The sequence below is a fragment of the Centropristis striata genome, chromosome 2 (genome assembly GCF_030273125.1).
Source record: "Centropristis striata isolate RG_2023a ecotype Rhode Island chromosome 2, C.striata_1.0, whole genome shotgun sequence".
NCBI lineage: Eukaryota > Metazoa > Chordata > Actinopteri > Perciformes > Serranidae > Centropristis > Centropristis striata.
In genome coordinates, this window is record NC_081518.1 from 6,132,731 (window position 1) to 6,156,776 (window position 24,046).

Here is a 24,046-nt window from a genome sequence, read left to right on the forward strand (position 1 = left end):
AGTGTTTTGGCCTCTTGGCTGGTTTCAATCTTAAAAGCCCTCTTCACCACAATGAGGATGTCTACTGGCATCATTTCACATCTATCCAATCTGTGTTTGGTTCTTCTCTCACTCACTCACTCAGTCTGTCATGCACAATTGCCTTCCCTGCAAAAAAGTCTTGTCAGGATGACACCATTGCAAGAGTTAGCTGTCACCTTGTCGTGCTTTCCCTGCTTGGAACAGGTTCATCGAACAAGAAGTTGTCCATTATCTCCTTCATTTGTCCCTCTTGGACGGATGAAAAGCTGCACAGCAAACAGCATTTAATCTTTGACATTGAAATGGACACAAACCCGACCAACAACCTGCAGACATATTTGTATTTACAAGCACAGGAACACGCTCAGACCCTTTACTGCTGAACAGAGCAAAAAGAAGTATGCCAGGTAAATTGTAGCAAGCGAGGCTGTACAGGTTATTTATGCAGATCTTTTTGGCATGATATCCTCTCTGTTTGATGTAATATTTATGCAGCTTCACCCTCCCACCCACCACCACTCACTCTCTCCTGCTGTCTCTCCCCTCCCTGCTCAGCTCCTCCTCAGCAGAGCACTAGATGCTGCTGAAAGCCTCAGAAGTCTGTCTTGCGTGAGAGCTGATCACGGAGGAAGAAACTTTACAAAACGAAATCCCAAAAAAAGACTCTTCCCTTTGGGCTGTTTTCTCTGCTCGTTTTTTTGTTGCACTAATACTGTCTTAGAGGTTAGAGCTCTGCACAGCGGCTCAGGCAAACATCCAGTCACACTCTGAAACGTAATGAGGGTCAAGATAATTTCCTCTGGTCGATGGCAGATGGAGAGGGGGGCAGCCGCTCAGCTTGAACCGTATACAGAAGGGCTGATTTTGAAAGATTACAAAGTGCTACTCCAAAAGATTACCAGTGTAAGTTCTGGCCCACGCCAAGACCAGAATTACTGATGAACTAATCAGACACATTAGCCGTGTAAAACTGCCTCCGTGTTGATCTGAGCTGTTTAATTCCAAACAGAGTGACTCGACCTTGTCATTTTTTTTTTAAATGTAGCTCAGAGAACAAACCCCAAGTGCACAGTTAAAATCCTTGCTCTGGGCTTTATCCCTCCCCTGCTCCTGTGTGTTGATTGTTTTCCAGCAAGTCTTCTCTGGTTTATAGAGTTTAGACTGTGATATGGATGATGGTAAGAGCAGAGCCCGTACACTCAACCTATAAAAGTATAGTTTTTTGAAAAAGGGAGCCTTACCATCCATCTTTCTTCTGGTGAATTCACTAACCACAAAACTGACATTTGCAACATGAAAGGGGCAATGTGTTTAATTCCTGGCCACATGCTGCAAAATAAATTGGGAGCATTTCACCTTTTGCAAGAATTGCACAATTTGTTTACCAATTGCAGTGAAGTCCTTGTGTTTATCATTACAGTTAGACATGCAATAAACCTTGCAATGTCCTCAAAAATGTATCGTGAACTTAAAAAACTTAAAATTAAGATCCAACACCAAACTTAGATTCTGCTCAGTGGAGTGCACGTAGAACAACTTCCCAAGAGTCAGGTGTGTGGTTTCTACCGTAGATGATTTGGCCTGCTAGCTTCACCACTGAGTCTGGATGTTTTCATGTAGCCAGTCTTTGATATCACCAGCTATCCATGTGGTGTTTGGTTATCTGGAGTCTCATGTCGTCCAGCTCGTTGATGAGAGAGCAGGTGTTGGAGAGAAAGACAATGTACAGCAGGTTTAGCCTGCGTCACGTCTGCATCTTCTTGCATCATCTCCTGTGCCTCCTCTCTTCAGGGCTGTTGTTCTCTGTGCACTCCACTGAGCGGTCTAATTGTCCATTGTAACAGTCTCCTAAATGCAGAGTATCAGTTTGGGTGTAGGTGTTAATTTAAGATTAAAGTTTAAACTAAAGCTGATAAATGTATAGCTAACAGTGTATCTGAAGATTACTGTATTACAAGCCAAGAAGGGCGAGACGGGTGTTATTATGGATCCCAGTGCAATTCCCAACAAGTCACGCCCTGTGACGATAGGATTGGTCAGCGCTGTGCCTTAGGTGCTGCGTCACACAGTGTCGTGTTTCCACATCAGGTGTTCTTGTCACCTTTGGAAGAAGCGAGCAAAACACAACCGTAGCATTCAGAAGAAGTTGTTTATTAACTATAGTGAGAGAAATAAGTAGTTGAACCCCTGCTAATTTTGTGATTTTTGCTAAATTTTCCCACTGAAAAATAAAAGAACGGTCTAAAATTTTAATGGTAGGTTTACTTTAACAATGAGAGACAGAATATAAAAAAAATATCCAGATAATCACATTAAATAAAAGTTATACATTTATTTGCATTTGAAAATTGGCAAGGGATCAAAGATTTATTTCACTCACTGTAAACCTACATGAGACCTTTCATAATTATAACTTAACCGTAACCCTACGACATTGGTTTTGCTAACCAACCAACCAACTGACAAACAACCTTTACCATTTTCCCACCAATCCACACTAAATAAAAAAAAACATAATTTTCTCCACCGTATGGCAGGGTGTTGATACCACGGTCCCAGGTTTGATAGCTCCATGAATTCCAACCCGAGCTAACCAGCCAGTTGAGAAGTCCTTCATACACTTATTAACATTAAGCCAGAAAGACAACAGTGCATTATCATGGAAAGGCACGACCCTGACCACTCATAGCGTCATAGGCCGGGTCGTGTTCGTTACTGTACTGGGATCCATAATAACGTGCGGGCTGGAGTCTTTGACATAACATCAAAACTGTTACTTCTTCACATTCTGTTGTCATCTAGTCATATCTCACACATTGCACCTTTCAAACTGATTAGACTAAGTAAACAACATCCCAAAAAACCCTCTGGAACCTGCTAATAGAGTTTTGTGTAGATTCCAAGATTTCAGGAACAGTGTCAGTTCATATCTGCACGCTTTTGATTTGCTGTGTGTAAAAGAGAAAAAGCAATTATTACCCTCTGTAATTGCTGTTTTGATTTGTATCTGATAACCAACACGGCTGTGCGAACGCTATCTCCACAAACACACACACGTTTACAGTCACACACACTTCCTCTCTGTCTCTCTGTCACTCTCTCTCTTTCTGTGTTTCTGAGAGCAGCGATAGCACACCTGCTGTTTGGTTTGGGGCTTTACTGTCTTACCTTCTTTTATTTACCTTCTTTATTTCCTCCTCCTCTTCCTCCTGTTTTTTGTGCTCCCGTTTCCGCTGACCTTGTCCTGTCCCAACGCCTGCCTGCCTGCCTGCCAGAGGGTACAGAAGGCTGCCAAAATCAAGAAAAAGGCGGTGTGTAATAAACAGAGCAAAAGGAAGACCCTTTGGCCACTTTCCCTCCACTCTCACCTTTTATTTTTCATTTCATTTGTGCCCGTCTGTTTCTGTGTCTCGTCTCCCATCTGTGTCTGTTGTCACATTTGTTGTGTTCATTAATTTAGTCGAGCAAATCTTTGTTGAGGTTTTTTCAGAACTAAGACAGACATGTTTTCGTTTTATCTGCATTTTGGCAGTGAGAGTCTTTCATGAGACTAAAGGTGTGTTGTAAGGCACAAGAACTGCTACAGCCAAATTTAATAACAGCACATTTACACAAAATGATATGCAACCACTGTGACCACGAGGTAACAGAAGACAGGACGCTGTGGGAGAAGCTCCAGGATGTATTATTATATCCTGGGTTATATCTTAGTGCCGTTATTACTGTGCAGCAACCTAACACCGTGTAAGTGTTTCATGAATTCATAACTGCATGTTTAAGAGTGAAGTGACACTGCAAGCGCAAAACATATTGAGGTATTAAACTTCATTAACCACTTACCCAAAAGTATTCCTGCTTTTTTACTATCTGAGTGCAGCAGCAAGTCATTCAAGTGATAATACAAGAGCTATAAATATCATTTTAAAATCAAATTAATGTTAATTTTTCTTAAACTGATGAATCCGAAGCTTTAGAGGATTTGATGGATTAACGATGGGGGATTTTATAGACAGTAAATGTTTCTTTAAATATACTAAGACAAAATTATAACAGAAGTTGAAATTAAAGCCAAATTTACTGAAAAGAATAAGCTTTCACCTCAGGATAAAGGATATTTAGCTTTAAGAGATATCCACACATTAAAATATACACAGTGTTTGACTTAATTAAGCTTCTTTTAATCAGTTTTCATTGATATTTCCAGCACCTTAGCAAAGATCAGGTGTAACAGCGGCGGTCATCCTGCATCAGCAATGAGAAGAACAAGAAACATTTCTGTATCCAGCACAAAGCTCTTGTTAGCAGCTGCAGCTCTAATTAGTGTATGCTTTTCATATTATGTACTTACATCGCTGTTGCCCTCAAGTCAGTTAAATTATTTATTTGCGAGATTGTAATTTAGTGCGTGGCTAATTTATATGTGATTAACACAGTTTTCACCAGTGAAAGCAGAACAGTGGTGTGATGGAGAGTATATGCAGGTATACAGGGTGTACCCACCTCATTTTATAGCGATTTACATGATACTCACACCCTCCTAACAGCCAAAGTGCCATTGCAATATACTGTAAAGGAGAGTATACTCACCCTCTCCTCAGTAACCAACGAGAGCCCGACCAAAAAACACCTATTACTCGACAATTCATTTTTGAAGTGGAATAAAAAAAAGAGACCTTTTCTATGTGGATTGTGCACCGATTTTGCACACAATATATGACATTGTTAACCAATTCTAGAAATCAAAACTAAAGAAAATTATACAATAATAATAATAACAATAATAATAATAATATAATTATACAATAATATAATACAAATAAAATAAATAGTTAAATAAAAGTCAGTACTGTATGTTCTGTATCAGTCTGTTTCTTTACCATTTAAATCAATAAAAATAAAAAAATAAATAAAAGGCTAAAACCATTTGTAAATCACGCCCAGCATCGTTTTCTGCACAATATTAAAAAAAAAAAAAAGGTGCTATATCAACACATATTGGACAACATATATAGCCTACCCATTCAACTGGCTGTAAACAACCACAGCTATGACTACAGGCATTTCAGGCTCAACGTTATGAAAAACTAAGGAGAGCTTAGAAGAAAAACTATAAACCCTGTTTAAAGAAATCAGTGGGACGCCTGACATTTCTGGTTGCATTTTGTTGTTTGGTTCTACATTCCAATTGATTTATTTTATGTTGTCAGTGTTAAACTTCAGGTTCTAGTATCAGCTTTCATACTCACAGAAGTGCTTCTTTTCCAGACTCATCGTTTTGCACTACATCAAGAGAGAGGATGCTGATTCTCATTGCTCCTGCCTCTGCAGATTATTATGCATTAAATCCACATGACAAGTTGGCTTTTGAATTGAGAGTGCGGCTGCAATCATGAAGGCTCACATAATGAAAATAAACAAGGAAGAACTTACACCCCCAAAAAAGGAATTATATTATAGTTTGGGATAAAGATGAACAACTTAATGAATTTTACAAGCCAAAGTCGCCTTCCATGACATTTTTAATTGCAGCTATATGTTTTTATTAATATTTTTGCCTTATTTGAAATGCACCAGGCAGTTTTAATTAGATCAAATGTAATTTTATTAGTGAGCAGTACACAGTGATTAGAGGGAAATGTGCGCAGGCTTGTTCTGTGTCGAAGCTGCACTGCTCTCACTGGCAAAACAGCCAGCTGGTTAGGGTTTAGCGTTAAGCTGTTTCTTGTTTCCGTGCCAACTCGCCGTCCTCGTGCCAGGACAGTTGATGTAAACTAACACCACTGCCAAAAGCTTTCTTTTTCTGCCTTTTCCACCTCACCTTTAGACTCCGCAACCTGTCCATCTATCTAACAAACATTCCCCTAACTGGACTTTAAACTATACATGCATGCATTTTTTTATATATCTAAACTTAAACTTCCCCGACATTTAACACAGACACCATTCAGGCAGTTGTGAATGAACATGAACAATCAAGTTTGGGACAAAGATCAATTAAAGTGAAAGAAGATGATTTGAGCAACATTTGTTGTTGTTTTTGTTTGTTTTTTTTGCTGCAGAATGCAGACGGAGATGCTCAAACCCTCACTGAGGTTGATCTGTTCATCTCCACCCAGAGGATCAAAGTCCTCAACGCAGACTCACAGGTGAGTATCAGCATGTACACCACACACACACACACACACACGTTCTTGTACTTCTATCTTTGTGAGGGCCCTCATTGGAACAGTGAATTCCCTAGCGAGGTTATAATAGTTTTGGATTTTTCATTAGTTTTAGTTTTAATTGAGTTGCTTTCGAAGTCAGTTAGTTTTAATGAGTTTTTAGAGTGAGTTTGCTAGTTTTAATTTAATATTTATTTTTTTGAAATGCTTTAGTTTTTATTAGATTTGGTGTAAGTTTTAGTGTAGTTTTTATTAGTTTTAGTGTTAGTTTTTTGTAATGGAGTATTTTTTGGGTGGGAGATTAAAAGAGGTCACAGCAAATTTTGCCTTTGCCTATTTCCTTTGCCTCATCCATCTTCATTATGCATGAAAAAAGTTGACAAAGACGAAAACTAAGGATGTTTTCACTATAATTTTACTTAGTTTTAGTTAGTTTTGTAACCACACAATACAGTTTCAGTTAATTATCTTTTTTTTAAACTCATTTTTATTTTTATTTCAGGTAACGAAAATGTTTTTTCAATTCTAGTTTTCGTTATTTAGTTTCATTATCGTTAGCTATAATAACCTTGTTCCCTAACCCTTAATCTAGCCTTCACCATCACAACTAAATCCCCAATTCTTACCCTAATACATGGTTACCTTTACATAAACCTAATTGTAACCTTAACCCTTAAAACAAAAGTCTGAAATCTAAAAAAAAAGCCTTTATAGAAGTGAGGACCAGCCAAAATGTCCTCACTTCTCAAAAATGTCCTCACTCCGTGTTCCGGTCCTTACTATGTAGGAAGTACAAGAACACACACACACACACACACACACACACACACACACACACACACACCAGGAGAGTTGTTGTGTCATAACTGCAGCTTAACTGTTAACACAAGCTGCTTCTTATGAAACCCAACAAATGATTGCTTTCTATTTATTGGTTTAATCTCGTGATGTCACAATACTCTTTGAGTGAGGAGGATAAGAATAGAATCTGCAAAGCCAAAAAATTCTGCACAAACATCTGTGCATGGAGGGTGACTTAGAGACTGTGCAAGCTGTTTGGCTGCATCACAATCTGTCCCTCTTGTTTTCAGTTTAAGAGTGTTTTTTTCATAATTACGTTCGCCAAGAAGGTTATGTTTTTTCGCCTCTGTTTGTTTCTCTGTCAGCTGAAAAACTACCGGCCTGATTTTTTATGAAACTTGGTTGAAGATAATTGTAACAAGGGTCAAAACAATTACATTCTGGGGAAAATCTGAATCACGGGGTGATACATGAATTAATTTTCAGTTACTGTGAGATAGGGCATTTGTGCTGCATTAACCTGGTGTCAGAATAACTGAAAAATATGTTTCCTGATCATATTTCATGGGTTGCATAAACTGGAAAAGTGTTGTTTGAATGCTCAGCTCAAAATACAGTGTCTGTGTTGTTTCCACATTAAGACTTAAAGCTCATTAACACACTGAAGTCCAAAGAACAACTTCCAAACTCTGGAACTGGGACCATTTAAGGAGCATGTGAATGCATCATTTCCCATGGTGGACATCTTTGCTTCTACGGCTCTTGTTTAACATAATTAGTGCTAATTGATATTTCAAAATAAGGGCTTTCTATGGAATCGTATCATGATAAAATCATACACACAATCACATAATCATGCTGTCTAAATTGTTAATAATAAGCACATATTGACTCAATTTTTTCAGAAAATCTGATATATGATGAATATTTTTGAGGGAATATCATTTTGGAGTTTAATTTAAGAGCTGGTATCTAACCATTTTCCATGGTTTTCTTGATAATGATTTTGGTCATTAACAAGAAAACCATGGAAAATGTCTATATATCAGCTCCTAAATTAAACTCTTAGGAGCTATTTTTGTTTTTATCATTATATTTGCCCAAACAAATGTACCTTTAGTTGTACCAGATATTAAAATGAACAATACATTTTTAGAAAAAGTGTGGTCTAATAATTATTCTAATATCATTCTCCAGATGTGAAATAACCTATATTGGTTCAGAAGATTTTGGCCATAAAACCCATCCCAGAACATTAGAATGAATTATCCAAGTCATGACCACACCTGTAGTCAGCAAGTCATTAGTTAAAAAGCTTCCAAAAGTTACAATACAGGCAAAACTTTCCCCAACTGTGCTGCCGACGCAGTTAAAAAGGCACAATTTTGACTTTTACGAAGGTCTTTACCAATGAAAGAAAATTCATATTCATCTGTCAGATTTTTTCCTTTTTTTAACTAAGCTTCTCTCCACTCTTGCAGAAGCTTTGTCAAAAGTTTTCTTGCCTTTTAGCTTCCCCACAAGCAGCAGAGCAAGTCTTCACAGGAGGAGGTGGGGACTTTGATAGAAGTAGAAATGATTCTGAGAGCTTTGCAGTTCTCTGGATCACGACGACAGCTTTGTGCTCACAGTAACAGTTAAATGTATAGTGTGATAGATGATTCATTTGCAGTATTTCAGTCTGAGCTGCTGTCTGGCTGTCTGAGATTCTGTGTGTGTGTGTGTGTGTGTGTGTGTGTGTGTGTGTGATCTTGTTCTTCCTACATAGTGAGGACCAGAACAGGTTTTTAACCAACAGAGTGAGGGCATTTTTGCAAAGTGAGGACATTTTGGCCGGTCCTCACTTCTTTAAAGGATTTTTTGAGATTTCAGACTTTGTTTTAAGGGTTCAGGTTACAATCAGATTTATGTTTAAACTGAAACTGTATAGTGTGGTTACAAAAACAAATTAAGTAAACTAAACTAAATTAAAATTATAGTGAAAATGTCCTTCGTTTTTGTCTTTGTCAACTTCTTTCATACATAATGAAGATGCATCAGACAAAGGAAATAAAGGCAAAATTTACTGTGACCTCTTTTAATCTCCCACCCAACAAATACCCCAGAACAAAAACTAAGACTAAAGCTTTTCAAAAAAATAAAAAATAAACTTAAACTATCAAACTCACTCTAAAAACGAATTAAAACTAACTCAATTTGAAAACAAAAAAATCACAACGAAATTAAAACTAAAACTAATGAAAAATCCAAAACTATTATAACCTTGATAGGGAATTCCAATGAGGGCCCTCACAAAGATAGAAGTACAAGAATGTGTGTGTGTGTGTGTGTGTGTTCTTGTACTTCCTACATAGTGAGGACCGGAACACGTTTTTATCCAACAGAGTGAGGACATTTTTTTGCACTGAGGACATTTCGGCCAGTCCTCACTTCTTTAAAGGCTTGTTTGAGAGTTCAGACTTTGTTTTAGAGTTAAGGTTACAATTAGGTTTACTGTCAGGTCCATAAATATTTGAACATTGACACAAGTTTCAGCATTTTGGCTCTGTACACCACCACAATGGATTTGACAAGAAACAATGGGTATTTATATCCAAATCAGGTGAATGATGCAGGAATTACAACACATTTTATATGTGCCCTCCGCCTTTTTAAGTGACCAAAAGTAATTGCCAATGTCCAAATATTTAAGGACCTGACTATATGTCAGGGTTAAGGTTAATGGTGAATTCACTATTCCAATGAGGGTCCCCACAAAGATAGAAGTACAAGAATGTGTGTGTGTGTGTGTGTGTGTGTGTGTGTGTGAGCATCCGCCTGGCAGGACCTAACGTGCTGCAATGCAGTTCCTCCCTTTTCCATCTGGTTGCCACTGATCCTGGCACTCTTGAGAAAGAGATTCTGTTTAAAAAAAAAAAAAAAGGAGGAAAAAAAAGCCTCCGCTCTGCAATTAAAAGTCTCGTTACAGCTTGCATGGGGTTTCTGACATCGATTCATTATAAGAACAACTCCGAAGGTGGGCTGGAACAACAAGAATAATTAGGCTACCGTAATAAAACCACCAGACACAGTTAATGAGGTGAAGTTAACCAAACAGAAGTGAAATTTAGCGTATTATCATAAAACACAAATTCCTCTCAGCAAACAGAGTCCACATTGTCTTCAAACTGCAGTTACACTCAGAAACAATGCTTCACAAAATCATGACACAAGACGATTATTCAGCCGAGTGAACAAACACGATTACGTGATTCCAATCACTCTGATATCCCAAACCCCGTCTGAGCCTTTTGTGCACCTGTTCATTATTTTCGGATGAACATGTACTCAAGATCTAATTCGTCGGGGCGTTATTGGGCTGTAATCACATCACACAGTAGTTTTGAATTCAATCAAAAGAAGGCGTGTGTGTTTTTCCACCAACAGTACTTTGATCTCACTCTCTGCCCTGAAAGCATCACGCAGCAGCTTTGACAAAGAAAGGAAACAAATCTGCTGGTGCTTTAATTCTCAAATATTACCGATCAAAGGAAGCCGACTGTTGGCAGAAATGGGATAATTACCAGTAACACTTACAAAACATATTTCCCAAAGCTATTGTGGTATTAGACAGACATAAATAGAAACTTCACTGTGGAGAGATATGTGCTATTACACCATTTTGTCAGTTGAAATGTGTAATTGTCATGAAGCATTTTGTCTATTTATTGGCTCCAGTGTTGTTTCTCCTGCACGTATTTATAGCACCTTACTATTCATGTATTCATGGTCCAGTTGTGGTTTACTTTACTGAGTCACTGGCTGCATGAAAACAACATTTTCACAATTTAATTCCCCCCAAAAGACAGGACCCGGTGAATAAAAGCAGAATGCAATGATCTGCAAAACTTTTTTCGACCTACATTCAGTTGAATACAAAAACAAGATATATATTCTGACCCATTCTGTTTTTATTTATGTTTTGCACAGCGTCCCAACTTTTTTGGGAATTGCGGATGTCTAAAATGAAAAATTAAGTGGGATATAAAATGCTTTGCTGTTGCAGTGAAGTCGATATTTACGGTAATGAACTCAGTCGTCTCCATTAACTGGAAATCAGTGACATCATCAGCTTTAAGGAAGTTGGTCTGCAGACTCTGAATCACTAAATCTCTCTGTGTTTTTTCTTTCTGATATAAGGTCCAAGTGGGTTTAAATTATTGAAATAAATTATTACAATATTGTATATTAAGTCAGGTTTAATTTCATATGAATTGGTGGTTGAAGATGCATATGTCAACTATTTATAACCCTAAATCTGACCCTTTTAGTGATCCATTTCTGCTCTCTTATTGACTTGCTTTTGCACATTCTCAATCACAGCACATGATACTCAGATGTGACAGCTTTGCAAGCGACAACTTCCAATGCAGAAGTGCCTAAAACCTGCATTCTTTCTAATGGCCAGCAGGGGGCGACTCCACTGGTTGCAAAAAAAGTCCAATTATATACAAGTCGATGACAATATGGCCCTATTTTTCACTTAAATAAACTAAAAAGCAAGATATTCAATATTCAAATTGATACATTTTTGGTCTTTTCAAATATATGCATCCATCCGGAATGTCATGCACTCTGTTTTTTTAATGTTTTGCACAGCGTCCCAACTTTTTGGGAATTGCAGATGTCTAAAATAAAAAATTTAGTGGGATTTAAATTGCTTTGCTGTTTCAGTGAAGTCAATATTTACGGTAATGAACTCAGTCGTCTCCATTAACTGGAAATCAGTGACATCATCAGCTTTTAAGGAGGTGATCTTCAGACTGTGAATCATTAAAGTCTTTTTTCTTTCTGATATAAGGTCCAAGTGGGTTTAAATTATTCAAATGAATCATTATTAAATCATATAATAAGACACTATTCTAAGACTAATATCAATAAATTAATTTGACACAAACTGAAAGAACTAATGGGACTACATTTCACTAAAATGATATGATTTCATGTGACAAATAAATTGATTCATATATAAATTAACACACTTACAGGAGTTAAAAACTGTACGAGGCTTTACAGCAGACTGACATATGTGATTGTGTTTTGTTCTGTCTACAGGAAACGATGATGGACAACGCGCTCCGCACCATATCCTACATCGCCGATATCGGGAACATCGTGGTCCTGATGGCGAGACGCCGGATGCCCCGCACAGCCTCCCAGGACTGTATCGAAACTACACCCGGGGCCCCCGAGGCAAAGAAGCAGTACAAGATGATATGCCATGTCTTTGAGTCAGAAGATGTAAGTGCTGCTTTCATGATCACAAACCTGCTGTGTGTGTTTACGAGATGAACTTTAAAACCCTGCGGCTGTGATCAGATGAGAGGTCACACAGCTGCTAAATGAAGTCACACCGCTAGGTTTCTGTCTAATATAAGAGGAAATATTTGCCATCTTTAGATAAATGGTGACACTTGTAATTGCTTCCCAGTTATCACTGATATACAGTCATAGAAAAAATAATTAGACCATTGTTTATTTCAATTTCTTGTTCATTTTAATGCCTGGTACAACTCAAGGTACATTTGTTTGGATAAATATTATGAAAACAACAAAAACAGCTCATAAGAGTTTAATTTAAGGGCTGATATCTAGACATTTTCCATGGTTTTATTGATGATTTTGGTTATGATCAAGAATGTTTCCATGACTGTAGATGTAAAAATTACCAAAAAAAAGACACAAAATGACCAAAAATAGATGTAAAAATGACCAAAAAAGGATACAAAATTATCGAAATAGACACTAATTGACCAAAAATAGATATAAAAATGATTGTTTTATTGATTGAGTTTAATCTAAGAGCTGATATCTAGACATTTTCCATGGTTTTCTTGATAATAACCAAAATCTTTCTCAAGAAAACCATGGAAATGTCTAGATATCAGCTCTTAAAATAAACTCTTATGAGCTATTTGTGTTGTTATTATATCTGTCCAAACAAATGTACCTTTTGTTGTACCAGGCATTAAAATGAACAAGAAATTGAAGAAAACAACAGTCTAATATTTTTTTCCATGACTGTATAAGATACAGTGATGAGTGTTGTAGGCATCACCAATAATTAATCTAAGAGAAGAATGGTAGACAGAGTCCAGAGGTCTAAGGGTTGAGGGAGCAGCACCTCTCTAGATCACATCCCTAAAGTCCAGAACTGACAGAAAAATTGCCTCCACAACCCTTCTTCTGCATATTAATGGGAAGCTGGTTTTTAATATTAATGTTTATCCTCCATTTGGCTCCATGACATCATCTTATTTGTTTGTCTTGTTTTCTCCACATTGCCACAAATGCCTCCACTAATTCTAAAATTCATTCTAAAAAATGTTGCTGTGCGACCTTTAACAGCCGTTGAGAGCTATGCTCTGACATGAAATGATGTAAATTGGCTGGCCATTTTTAAGTTTTAATTTATTTTTTTTTAACTCACAGAGCTGCTGCTTGTCTTGTTGCAGCAGAATCAGCAAAACTTGGCAACATGAACAATGATGCACAGAGCAGCCAGCAGCTAAGTGTCCGTGCCAGTCAGTATAAAGACTGGACTCCAATCTGTCCCCTCTTCATCTCATTTTTGCTGCCAGGTTTTAAAAGGCCGGCCAGAGTTATAATAGAACCATTCAGCGGCTCATCCATCAACTTATAAACTGTTTCTGTTATTGTAGCTCTGCTGGCTTTATGCTGTGTTTGCCTATATTTTCCTTTTTTATTGTTCTGCTAAACTAATTCACAGAGTATTGATTTTGAGAGTTTGGGCCATGGATGTCTGCAAATTCTGCAAGAGATTTATATGCAAGTATAGAATTCAATTAAACAGCAAAAGTGGAAGGAATATAGCTTGGAGAATCATCTATCTTATCTCACAGCCAAGATACAGCTTGAAGTTTTCATTTTTTACTTTTTCATTTTTCAACTAATTTCACCTTGTGCTTTTCTTTTTTACAACTTTTACCTTCCTTTCTCGCAAGTGTCTTTGTGTCTGGATGGAGGGCACTTTATAGCAAGAGTACCCAATTATTATTGTACTGAATCTTCACAGCCCAACAGATGAGCTCTAATCCTCCTTCAGCACTATCACCTCTTGTGTTTAAAAGGTGCTTATAAGAACTGTTTTTAACACTGTTCATTATATAAAAGATAAAAAATATAAGACATTCTGATCCTGGAAGTGTCGATGTTTAGATCTCTCTCTCTCAGGTTAACGTTTATATGAATTGGTGGCCATTTATAACCTTAACCCTAAATCTGACCCTTTTAGTGATCTAATTCTGCTCTCTTGTTGACTTGTTTTTGCACATTCTCAATCACAGCACATGATACTCAGATGTGACAGCTTACCAAGCGACAACTTCCCGGTCTGAAAAGTGAAACCAATGCAGAAGTGCCTTAAACCTGCATTCTTTCTAATGGCCAGCAGGGGGCGACTGCTCTGGTTGCAAAAAAGTCCAATTGTATACAAGTCAATGACAATATTGCCCTACTTCTCACTGGATTTATTTCCTCAGTTAATATTTTCTTAACCCATTTCGGCCGAAAACTCCTGGAAAAAATGCCTGTAAAACCTCTGGGCGGTTTTAAAACAACTAGAACCTGAAGTTTTTCTGGAAATTCAACAAAAGTGTCAACGCTTCCTACTAAATAATAGATTTTTCAGCCTCTGTAGCAGATAGAAATGAAATTCAAAAAGTATTTGAGAACTTATAGCTGTTATATCTGAGCTCCCTCCGCTATAGTCGTCTTCCACCATGATTTCATTTCTGGAAAAGTCCCATGTTGCATTGCGACACTCCCACATGTATTCTGATGCATTTCATTGGCCAACAGACCGAAAATAGGTGGAAAAAAACAAAAATACTACAAACCGACGTATCCGCTTCCCTGCCTTTAATGGTAGAATAACGCAACAGCGCCCCCGGTTTTAATGGTAGAAATGTGGTAATGCCTTCCCGCCTTAAATGGGTTAATGAGTTTGATAGTATGAATTTAGTGGTTTGATAGAGGAAGAGAACAAGTGGAGAAGTGTTGTTTGATGCACATGTATTCCATGCTATACAAGATGAATGAATTCTGACAGAGACTGTACACTTATATATTGTTGTCATGGCATGGTGCCAGCTATTATGGACATTGCAGCTTGCTGAACATGGTACATACATAGTCAACGTGTCATACAGATGAAACATACTGTATATGTGTCAGGTGTAGTCAAACTGGTCAGACTGGCCACAGCTTATATGGTCAGACTGTCATAGCTGAATGAAGTGGCCAGTGTGTTGTCAGCATATCAATATCTTACTCAGATGTACAGTAGAGACACAAAGTCTGTTCCTCAAAATATACACATACCATCAGTATCAAGTGTGCTGAGTTGACCAATGCATGCTGTGGAGAATTACTAAGAAAAGCATACTAACAGAGTTTATGGTCACGATCTTCTACCACGATTCTACCTTTAAAAAACTCCTGAAGACCAAGCTCTTCAGAGAGCATCTTCTCTACTAGCACCACATGATAATTCTACTCCTTAAAGAATCATCACTAGCACTTATTGATGCACTAATAGCTTTTTTTCCCTCCTGTAAGTCGCTTTGGATAAAATCGTCTGCTAAATGTATATGTATCACTCTTTTCAAGCATGATCATCTCATCCAAATATGGTCACTTCTGGCTGCAAAAAACAAGATTGCGATGGCCAAAATGCCAACTCCAGGCTTTATAATAGTAGTCAATAAACCAAGGTGGGAGGTATATTCTGTGCATTCAGCCTGATTTTTGGTTAATGTGACAACAAATAGACTTGAGATCAACCTCACACTGATTTTTAATCCTATTAGTGTGTTTATTTTTTCCATAAACATATAAATTGATGAATATTTTTTTTACGAAATCACAATTTGTTTTTATTTTGCTTTTTTCAAGCTGAACTGCTGCACAATCTTTCCATGTACTCCTTTCCAAACGCTGAAGTACTCCTGGCTGGGAACAACTGCTTCAGGCTCCAATCAGGCGGAGCACTTTTTAGCAGCCCGGGGCAGCTTTTTGTGGTCATTTTCAATGAGAGTGAAGCCTTTTGCCCAGTGTTTTGTTTTACTGATCACTTTTTTTTCAGTTTATATCACCCCACATTTTTCAGGATTACCCTGAACTCCTCGAGTAAAAAAAAACTTCAACTCAGAGCAGAAAAGCACTGGATGTCATTTGCGTTTTTGTCCCATTGTTCAGTTAGATTTATTCAGAAGACAGGTGATTCAGTCGTTTCCTAGCAGCAACTTAAAAAAAGGCGCAGCAAGCTGCTCTTTTTTCAAATTGTAGGCTTCAACAGAAAAGGCAGTGCGGTGCAATCTGCAAATCTCAATCTGCTTGGGGACTAAAAGTGCTGGATTTATGAGGTATACTTATGGCTGACATTTGATAAGCTGAAATGATTCCATCAGTGTAGCAGAGACTGACAATAAACTGTGTGTAGATTTAGTTTTTCTGCCGATTGTCTTCAACAAGCTTCATTCCTCTTCATGAAAACTAGGGCAGCAAAGTGCACCTGTGTGTTATTTTCTTTTCTGCTCTTCTCGCTCAATGGGAACAAATAGCTTATGACAGTGAAAATCAATTTATATTACGCCTTAACATATTCTTGGCACCCTCAATGCCACTTTTGTTAGATGCCTCCGCATGCGCCTTATCCCACGGTATTGTTATTTATAAACAGCTCAGTGAAATGAGCTTCTCTGGAGCTAACACAATGCATGCTTGTGTCATGATTGCTGCTCTATCTGTCTGCAGGCCCAGCTCATCGCTCAGTCCATCGGCCAGGCGTTCAGCGTCGCTTACCAGGAGTTCCTGAGAGCCAATGGCATCAACCCTGAAGACCTGAGTCAGAAGGAGTACAGCGACATCATCAACACCCAGGAGATGTACAATGACGACCTCATTCACTTCTCCAACTCTGAAAACTGCAAAGAGGTTGGCCTATATCGAGTGTGCGTCTGAAGATGTGTCGTGTCGTGCAGGAAGAAAACAAGAACATAAACACGGAAAGATTTTACGTGTGTGCTGCAGGGCCATTAGAGAAACACACAAGTATACAGTAGCTGTTCTCTAATTAGACAGCTTAAGAGGCAGATGGTACAGTGAGATCGACTCGGAGCATGTCAACGTTTTTTTTTTTTTGCTTCAGCATTTCCTATTTAGCTAACACTGCGCCCTGAAAGCATTACTGGAGGCTTTTGGAGAATTAGAAAGCGTGAACAGTTTCTGCTGTAGGAGCATGGAGGCTGCACGGGCACCACCACGCAGCTGCTCCATCAGAGGCACATGAGTCATTTTTAGTGGAAGCAAAGTGAAGCACTAACGCTTCCTAACCAGCTGTGGCAAGGATAAATCCGTTACTCAGGGCTTCCAACTAGTCGCATCATCTTCATGTTTTCTACATGACGAGTTCACAGTAGCGAATTAAAATGCTGATGTAATACATTACTATAAATACATCTCTGTAGTCTTTTAGTGTCTACACCAAACATAAACAGAGCTTAGTTGTTGTGTAGAAATGTTACTGGCTGTGTTTGGGTATAATGAACTACAACCCAGATTCCCAAAAAGTTTGGAAGCTGCATAAACCAAATTATAACCGAATGCGTCAATTCAGGAAGTGGTTAAAGAAGAATTCAGATCCCTAACTTAAGTAGAAGTAATAATACCACACTGTGGAATTACTCCACTACAAGTAAAAGTCCTGCTTTCAAAACTTACTTAAGTAAAAGTACAAAAGTATCATCACCAAAATGTACTTAAAGTATCAAAATAAAAGCACTTGTTATTCAGAATGGTCCCACTCAGATTGTTTTACATATTCTAAATATATTATTACATTATTTGACTTGATGCCTTTATGTAAGCAGTGCTTTAACTTATTATACTGTTAAAAAAATGTCTTATCACTTTGAATTTATCATGTTTTTTATGTTAAATCTGAACCCTTAAAAGTAACTAAAGCTGTCAGCTAAATGAAGTGGAGTAAAAAGTACAATACTTGCCTCCAAATTTAGTGAAGTAGAAAGTTACGTAGAGTGGAAATACTCAAGTAAAGTACACATACCTTTATTTTGTACTAAAGTACAGTACTTGAGTAAATGTACTTAGTTACATTCTACCACTGAATTCAGGGTGTATACTTGACAAAACAAAAGTTAATCAGTGTCAACATGAAATATACTGTCTTCGTACAGTTTTTAGTTTAATAAATGTCACAAAGGATTAGCAAATTATTTTTTGTTTTATTTAAGTTTGAGTCAGTGTCTCAATTTTTTGGAATCAGGGTTTTACATGTCATTAAACTTGTAGTTTAATAACATTTTGCAGCAGCTTGCTCGTAGTTCAACTTTATTCATATCTGCATATTGATTCAGATAGTTCAATAGTTCATTTTTGTGAATTTGACTCCTGTTACAAAAGACACATTTGGGCCATTAGACTAAGGACTTATTTCTTATTTTTACTTTAACCATAGCTTCTCTGCTGTAACTGAACAAACGTGCAGAGAAGCTGCTGCATGCTATTTTTAGAAGTTACCTTGCTAACGGAGTAATCCTGCTGGTGCAACGCCTCCACCTGGGCTCCAGTTTCTCACTGATGGAGACAAAAAAACAAAGCTGTCATTCATTGTTTCATAGTTTTTCCTCATGAACGGTAATATTATTTATTAATGTGCATAAGTAGTATTAGTATTTTTGTGACATGGTACATTTTCAGAATCCATTCATAGATAAAACATGGTCTGTTTTATAGGAATGAATAATAAATCATCAAGGTATGAAAATGTAAAGCAGCACTGATAGATAGATATTATTTGATAATCCATAACACCTGCACAAATTGCTGAGGATTATAATTCACCATAAAGCCTGCAGAGGCTGTAAGGCTGCTGTTACAGCACAGATTTCTGCTTTGATCCATCAAAGAGAACTGCTGCAAAAATGTGAATTTTCTGACACATCAAAAAGAAATATATATTGTTTTAAGTTAAAGTGAGTTGTCTACACTTTCTTCAGCAGTTTGTAGCTGAATCAGGATCTTAACTGATCAGCTACAGTAAACTGTTGTGGAGGGGAAAAAGACAGAAACACGCTGATGCAAACAGAGTAACGATTCTGACACCATTGCGAGAGTGTACGAGTTGCATGAGTGTAGTGATGAAATGTTAGTGTGTTTGTGTAGCGTTTTTGTATTCTTTCTGGCGTTGTGTAATTTACGACGAGATGAAGACGACCATCTCATTTGGCATCCAGCCGTTTATTTTGGACACTGGCACAGGAATTAATTGCCACGAAGTTCCGACTGTTGCTCAATTATTTTCAACATGAACATAATATACAAAGCATACCTGGTACAGGAATTAATTGTACAGTCAGTCAGGTTTTTGCCCTCTCACACACATATGAAAATCTGGAAAATATAAAATGAAATGACAGTGCAGGTTAGCTAACTTGTGGCACTAGCCATTTTGTAAACAAAAATAAAATAAAAACACCGCCAACTTTTTTTTTTTTTTCAAAAAAAGACGGGCTCAACCGTAAGGTAGCTATATGTTGGGAAAAAAACCACAACTTAAACCACCCCTTTGTAGTGAAAATAAGGTAATTAATATGGAAAAATGACGGACCTCATAGCTCGTGCACCTACCAGGGAGCCACGAAGGTCCGACTGTTGCCCCCCGGGGTTCACGACCCTAAACCACAGGGGTGCTGCGTTTAATTACTATGGGACAAACAAGTTCGCGTGTTGAGAGCATAGACTGTTTTTTTTTTTTTGTTTTTTTTTATTCACAATAACAATTTACAATATATACAGTTTTTGCCAGGGGGTTAAGAAACAATAACACAAACAAAATCAAATAAACAGCAATTCCAAAATAAACACAGGGTAAGAAACAGACAAGATTCATGATTCCTCAATCAATAAAGTATTGGTCCAAAACAAAGTCAGTTTTCAGAGCCTTCTTGCTCTTAAGTCCTTTAATAGAAGTGCAGTATTGCTCCAGTTCCTGTAGAAAGTGAACAAAACTGGGTTTGGAGTCAGCCCATTTCTTCTTACGTAGGTGAAATTTCCCTAAAAACAGAAGTAACTACAAAAAAACTCAAGTCCTTATCCCTCTGAAACAAATATGGCAAGTGGAATCACATTTCTTATTAACTCCGTTACATTTGCACTGTTGTTTAAATTCTGATCACATGATAAAATATGACAACGAGTGTCTCCTCTCCACAGCTGCAGCTGGAGAAGAGTAAAGGGGAGATCCTGGGTGTGGTGATTGTGGAGTCCGGCTGGGGCTCCATCCTGCCCACGGTGATCCTCGCCAACATGATGAACGGCGGGCCAGCGGCTCGATCTGGCAAGCTCAGCATCGGAGACCAGATCATGTCCATCAACAACACCAGCCTCGTGGGGCTGCCACTCGCCACCTGTCAGGGAATCATTAAGGTACAGAGACATGACATAAATGATTTAACATTGTTCTAAACTGAACAAGCTTTTGACTGTTTGTGTGTTTATGCTTGTGTTAAAGGGCTTAAAGAACCAGGTTCAGGTGAAAATGAACATTGTCAGCTGCCCTCCGGTTACCACCGTCCTCATTAAGAGACCAGATCTAAAGTACCAGCTGGGCTTCAGTGTCCAGAACGGCATCGTGAGTATCATTCTGACTTCTCTCTGTAAACCAGGAGCTTGTGAGGCTGGAAACTACTCAAACCTGCTTTATTTATTTGCTCTGGTAGATGCATACGGTCACTCAGACTGTTTTCCAATCAGAACCGTTTGTAAGTTCAAGTCAAGTCAAGTCCAAGTTTATTATAGAGCACATTTAAAAACGGTTATTAATATACAATAAAATCATACACAAATATAGTTATAAATAAAAACAATTAAAAGGAAATTACATTTTGAGTGATTTTTTGTGGCGCAAAATGGCAAAGCTGTTTACTTTGGAAAAGTCTGCAAAAAAGGGTTTCGATATGGCCTCCTGGAGGTCATGTGACAAATGAAAGCATTGCTATTGGTTCCCTTTACTCCTCCCCCTTCTTTAAGTATTGCATCACTCAAAAAGATGCATTGTAGAAATTTGACAGGCCAAAAATGGGTATGTTGTCTGATATAACATGCATGTTGTTGCTTAATTTTTCCAGCATCAGTTATAGCTAGCTGCTAGCAAACAGCAGCTGTGGTAAAGCAACAACGCACCAGTTTTGTTTTTCTTTTTGTTTGTTTATTTTTTCCGCTGTGCTCACTGAACAGAATCTCACAGTTCAGATCAGACAAACTCAGCTGCTACGACGAATTTTGGACAAATAATGAAGCAGACAAAAACTAAAACACCTCCCTGTCTGAAATTATGTAATTGAATATTAATTTTGTGCATTTATATTTTTTCCAAAATGATTTGGCGACCCCCAGAAATCATCTCGCGACCCCAATTGGGGTCGGGACCCCAAGGTTGAAAATGGCTGCTATAGAGGGTTAAAAGACTTTACTCAGTCAGTGAAAGTTGAAACTAATATTAATACATATATTTATGGCAGGTTTTTTAAACATTGTTGACATTTTTGCACTCTTAAGGACATCACAGCAACTTTTAATAATTTAAACTTTGGTATTATGTTTGGTGTGTTTTGTATTGTTACCGTACAGCGTGTGTGTTTCACATTCCTGTCTCAGTTGAGATTAATCTGCTCATTATTTTATTTTCTCTGTAGTGGACACAGCGAAGCAACACTGTCATCTGCAGCGCTGTGATAAATTACTGTTTTGCCTTGAACAGTATTTACACACCAAATACAATCCCTGCTAAACCAAAAAAAAAATCCCATTATCTTTAGCGAGGATGTAATGTGCAGTTTATCAGTTCATCATAGCCTTTTGAACATGAACTCTCTCAGAGACTCTCAGCCTCAGCTTTTTTTTTTTCATCATCGTATCTCTGCAGATATTTCCCGAGGCTTTAATTTTCACATTACTCTGTATTCTCACAAATTGCAGATAACAACAGGACTGTTTCTTTCTGTGTGTTTTGTCAGATTTGCAGTCTGATGCGAGGAGGCATCGCTGAGCGAGGAGGAGTCCGTGTGGGTCACAGGATCATCGAGATCAACGGGCAGAGCGTGGTGGCCACAGCGCACGAGAAGATCGTCCAGGCCCTCTCCAACTCTGTTGGCGAGGTGAAACTGATTTAGGTTTTGGTTTATTTGCACAGTTAGAATTACATAAAATGACAAAGATAACATATAGTGTAAAGTTCAGGGAGAGGCAGAAAACCCAGATGGGCTTATTTAAAGCCTCCACCTAAAATGTCATAGTTATAAGAAATTAATAAACTAATAATAGAAAAAAAACATATGAATTACATCAACAACAAGTTATAATGACAATAACATAAATCATAATAAAAACAAAAATGAACGTGATATATAAGTGTATTGGTGTGTGAATTAGAATTTTAAAACAGCAGTTAAGTGGGTTTTTAGAAAAGGTATTCCATAATTTAGTCAGCCTAAATTTAACAATAAATTGCTCTCTGCATGTAAGAAATCTTGCAGGATGAAGATTTAAAGACTGGCGCGTTGGATAAGAGTAAACCTGAGAATTAAATTTAAAATGAGTCTTAAAGTGCTTTCCAAAGTTTCCCTGATCTGAATATACATTCAAAATAAAAACACATATTTGAGAGGTATTGATGTCATGAACAGAAAGTATCTGGAGTTTCTGAAAAAGAGGTACAGATGAGGCTTGTGACTCGGATCGTGTTGCCATCCCAAGAAAATGTTTCTGCAGAACCAAAATTCTGTGGAGTGTAGTAGGAAAGGTGCTTGCCCAAACTATATTACAATATGAAAGATATGGATAAATTAAACTATAATAAAGTGTACGAAGACAGTTTGTAGTTACCTCATTATACCAATAGATTTGCTTATTTCTTTGCTAACCCAGTGTATTTGTGCTTTCCAATTCACATTCTCATCAACAAAGATGCATAAAGAAGAACTGATGTACACAAACACACACAGACGACAATAACATATTAGTATATGAATGCGTATCTGTACAAAATATTACATTTTTACGACTATTTACTTTAACAAGCAGTACCTGACTTCTGCCACTAGAGGTCTCTCATTTAAAACAATAACAAAGACTAGATGTTGTGGAGTAGTGTGGGATCATGGGAGTCGTTGTTTTCACTGTTGAACAACCACCTTTGTAGATGAAAATCTATCTGATGTAACTAATGGACGAGTTAATGTTTTATTTGTGGGTTAGATCAGCGTTATCTGTGTTCAAAACAATCATTCTAAAAATAACTTTATGGTCGTGTGACAGGAAAGATTTAAGAATAAAGGTCCAAAGTACAGAATACACATGTTTAAGCTCTTCCTAACTTTATGAGTGTGTTTAATGTTTTCGTAATGTTTAACATTAACTTGTCATGAACCATTTGTCATAGTAGCACATCACAGAAAGCTGAATCCATATTTTACTATCACATCAATAAATTACCCATCTACTGGGTGCAAAATGACAGCAATGAAAAAAAAAGACAACGTCTTATTGTCATAGTTATTTTATTATTATTTTGTATTTACACTAACTGGCCACTTTATTAGCTACAAGGTGTACCTAACAAAGTAGCAGTGTTGTCTTCTGCTTCAAGGTTGGACCCTGTTTGTAACAAGTTATGAGGTTATTTGAGTTATTGTTTCCTTTCTATCCTCTTGAACCAGTCTTGCCATTCTCCTCTGACCTCTGGAGTCTACAAGGCAATTTGGCTCAGAGAACTGCAGCTGACTGGATATTTTCTCTTTTTCGGACCGTTCTTTGTAAACTCTAGAGATGGTTGTGTGTTAAAATCCCAGTAGATCAGCAATTTGTGAAAAACTCGTCTGGCATCAACAACCAAAGTCACTTAAATCACCTTTCTTCCTCATTCTGATGCTCTGTTTAAACTTCAGCAGCTCCTCTTCACCATGTCTACAAGCACAAAA

General features: G+C 37.6%; 1 protein-coding gene across 2 annotated transcripts in view; it reads left to right on the forward strand.

The window, feature by feature from the left end:
• Positions 1 to 24,046, forward strand: part of apba2b (amyloid beta (A4) precursor protein-binding, family A, member 2b) — a 105,895-nt gene that overhangs the window by 77,673 nt on the left and 4,176 nt on the right. For both annotated transcript variants that reach the window (XM_059347015.1, XM_059347020.1), the window contains exons 8-14: positions 3,297 to 3,332; positions 6,081 to 6,167; positions 12,081 to 12,266; positions 16,803 to 16,982; positions 20,283 to 20,495; positions 20,581 to 20,700; positions 22,085 to 22,225. In XM_059347015.1, the coding sequence (XP_059202998.1) occupies positions 3,297 to 3,332; positions 6,081 to 6,167; positions 12,081 to 12,266; positions 16,803 to 16,982; positions 20,283 to 20,495; positions 20,581 to 20,700; positions 22,085 to 22,225 (963 nt within the window). The remainder of the gene's footprint in view (positions 1 to 3,296; positions 3,333 to 6,080; positions 6,168 to 12,080; positions 12,267 to 16,802; positions 16,983 to 20,282; positions 20,496 to 20,580; positions 20,701 to 22,084; positions 22,226 to 24,046) is intronic.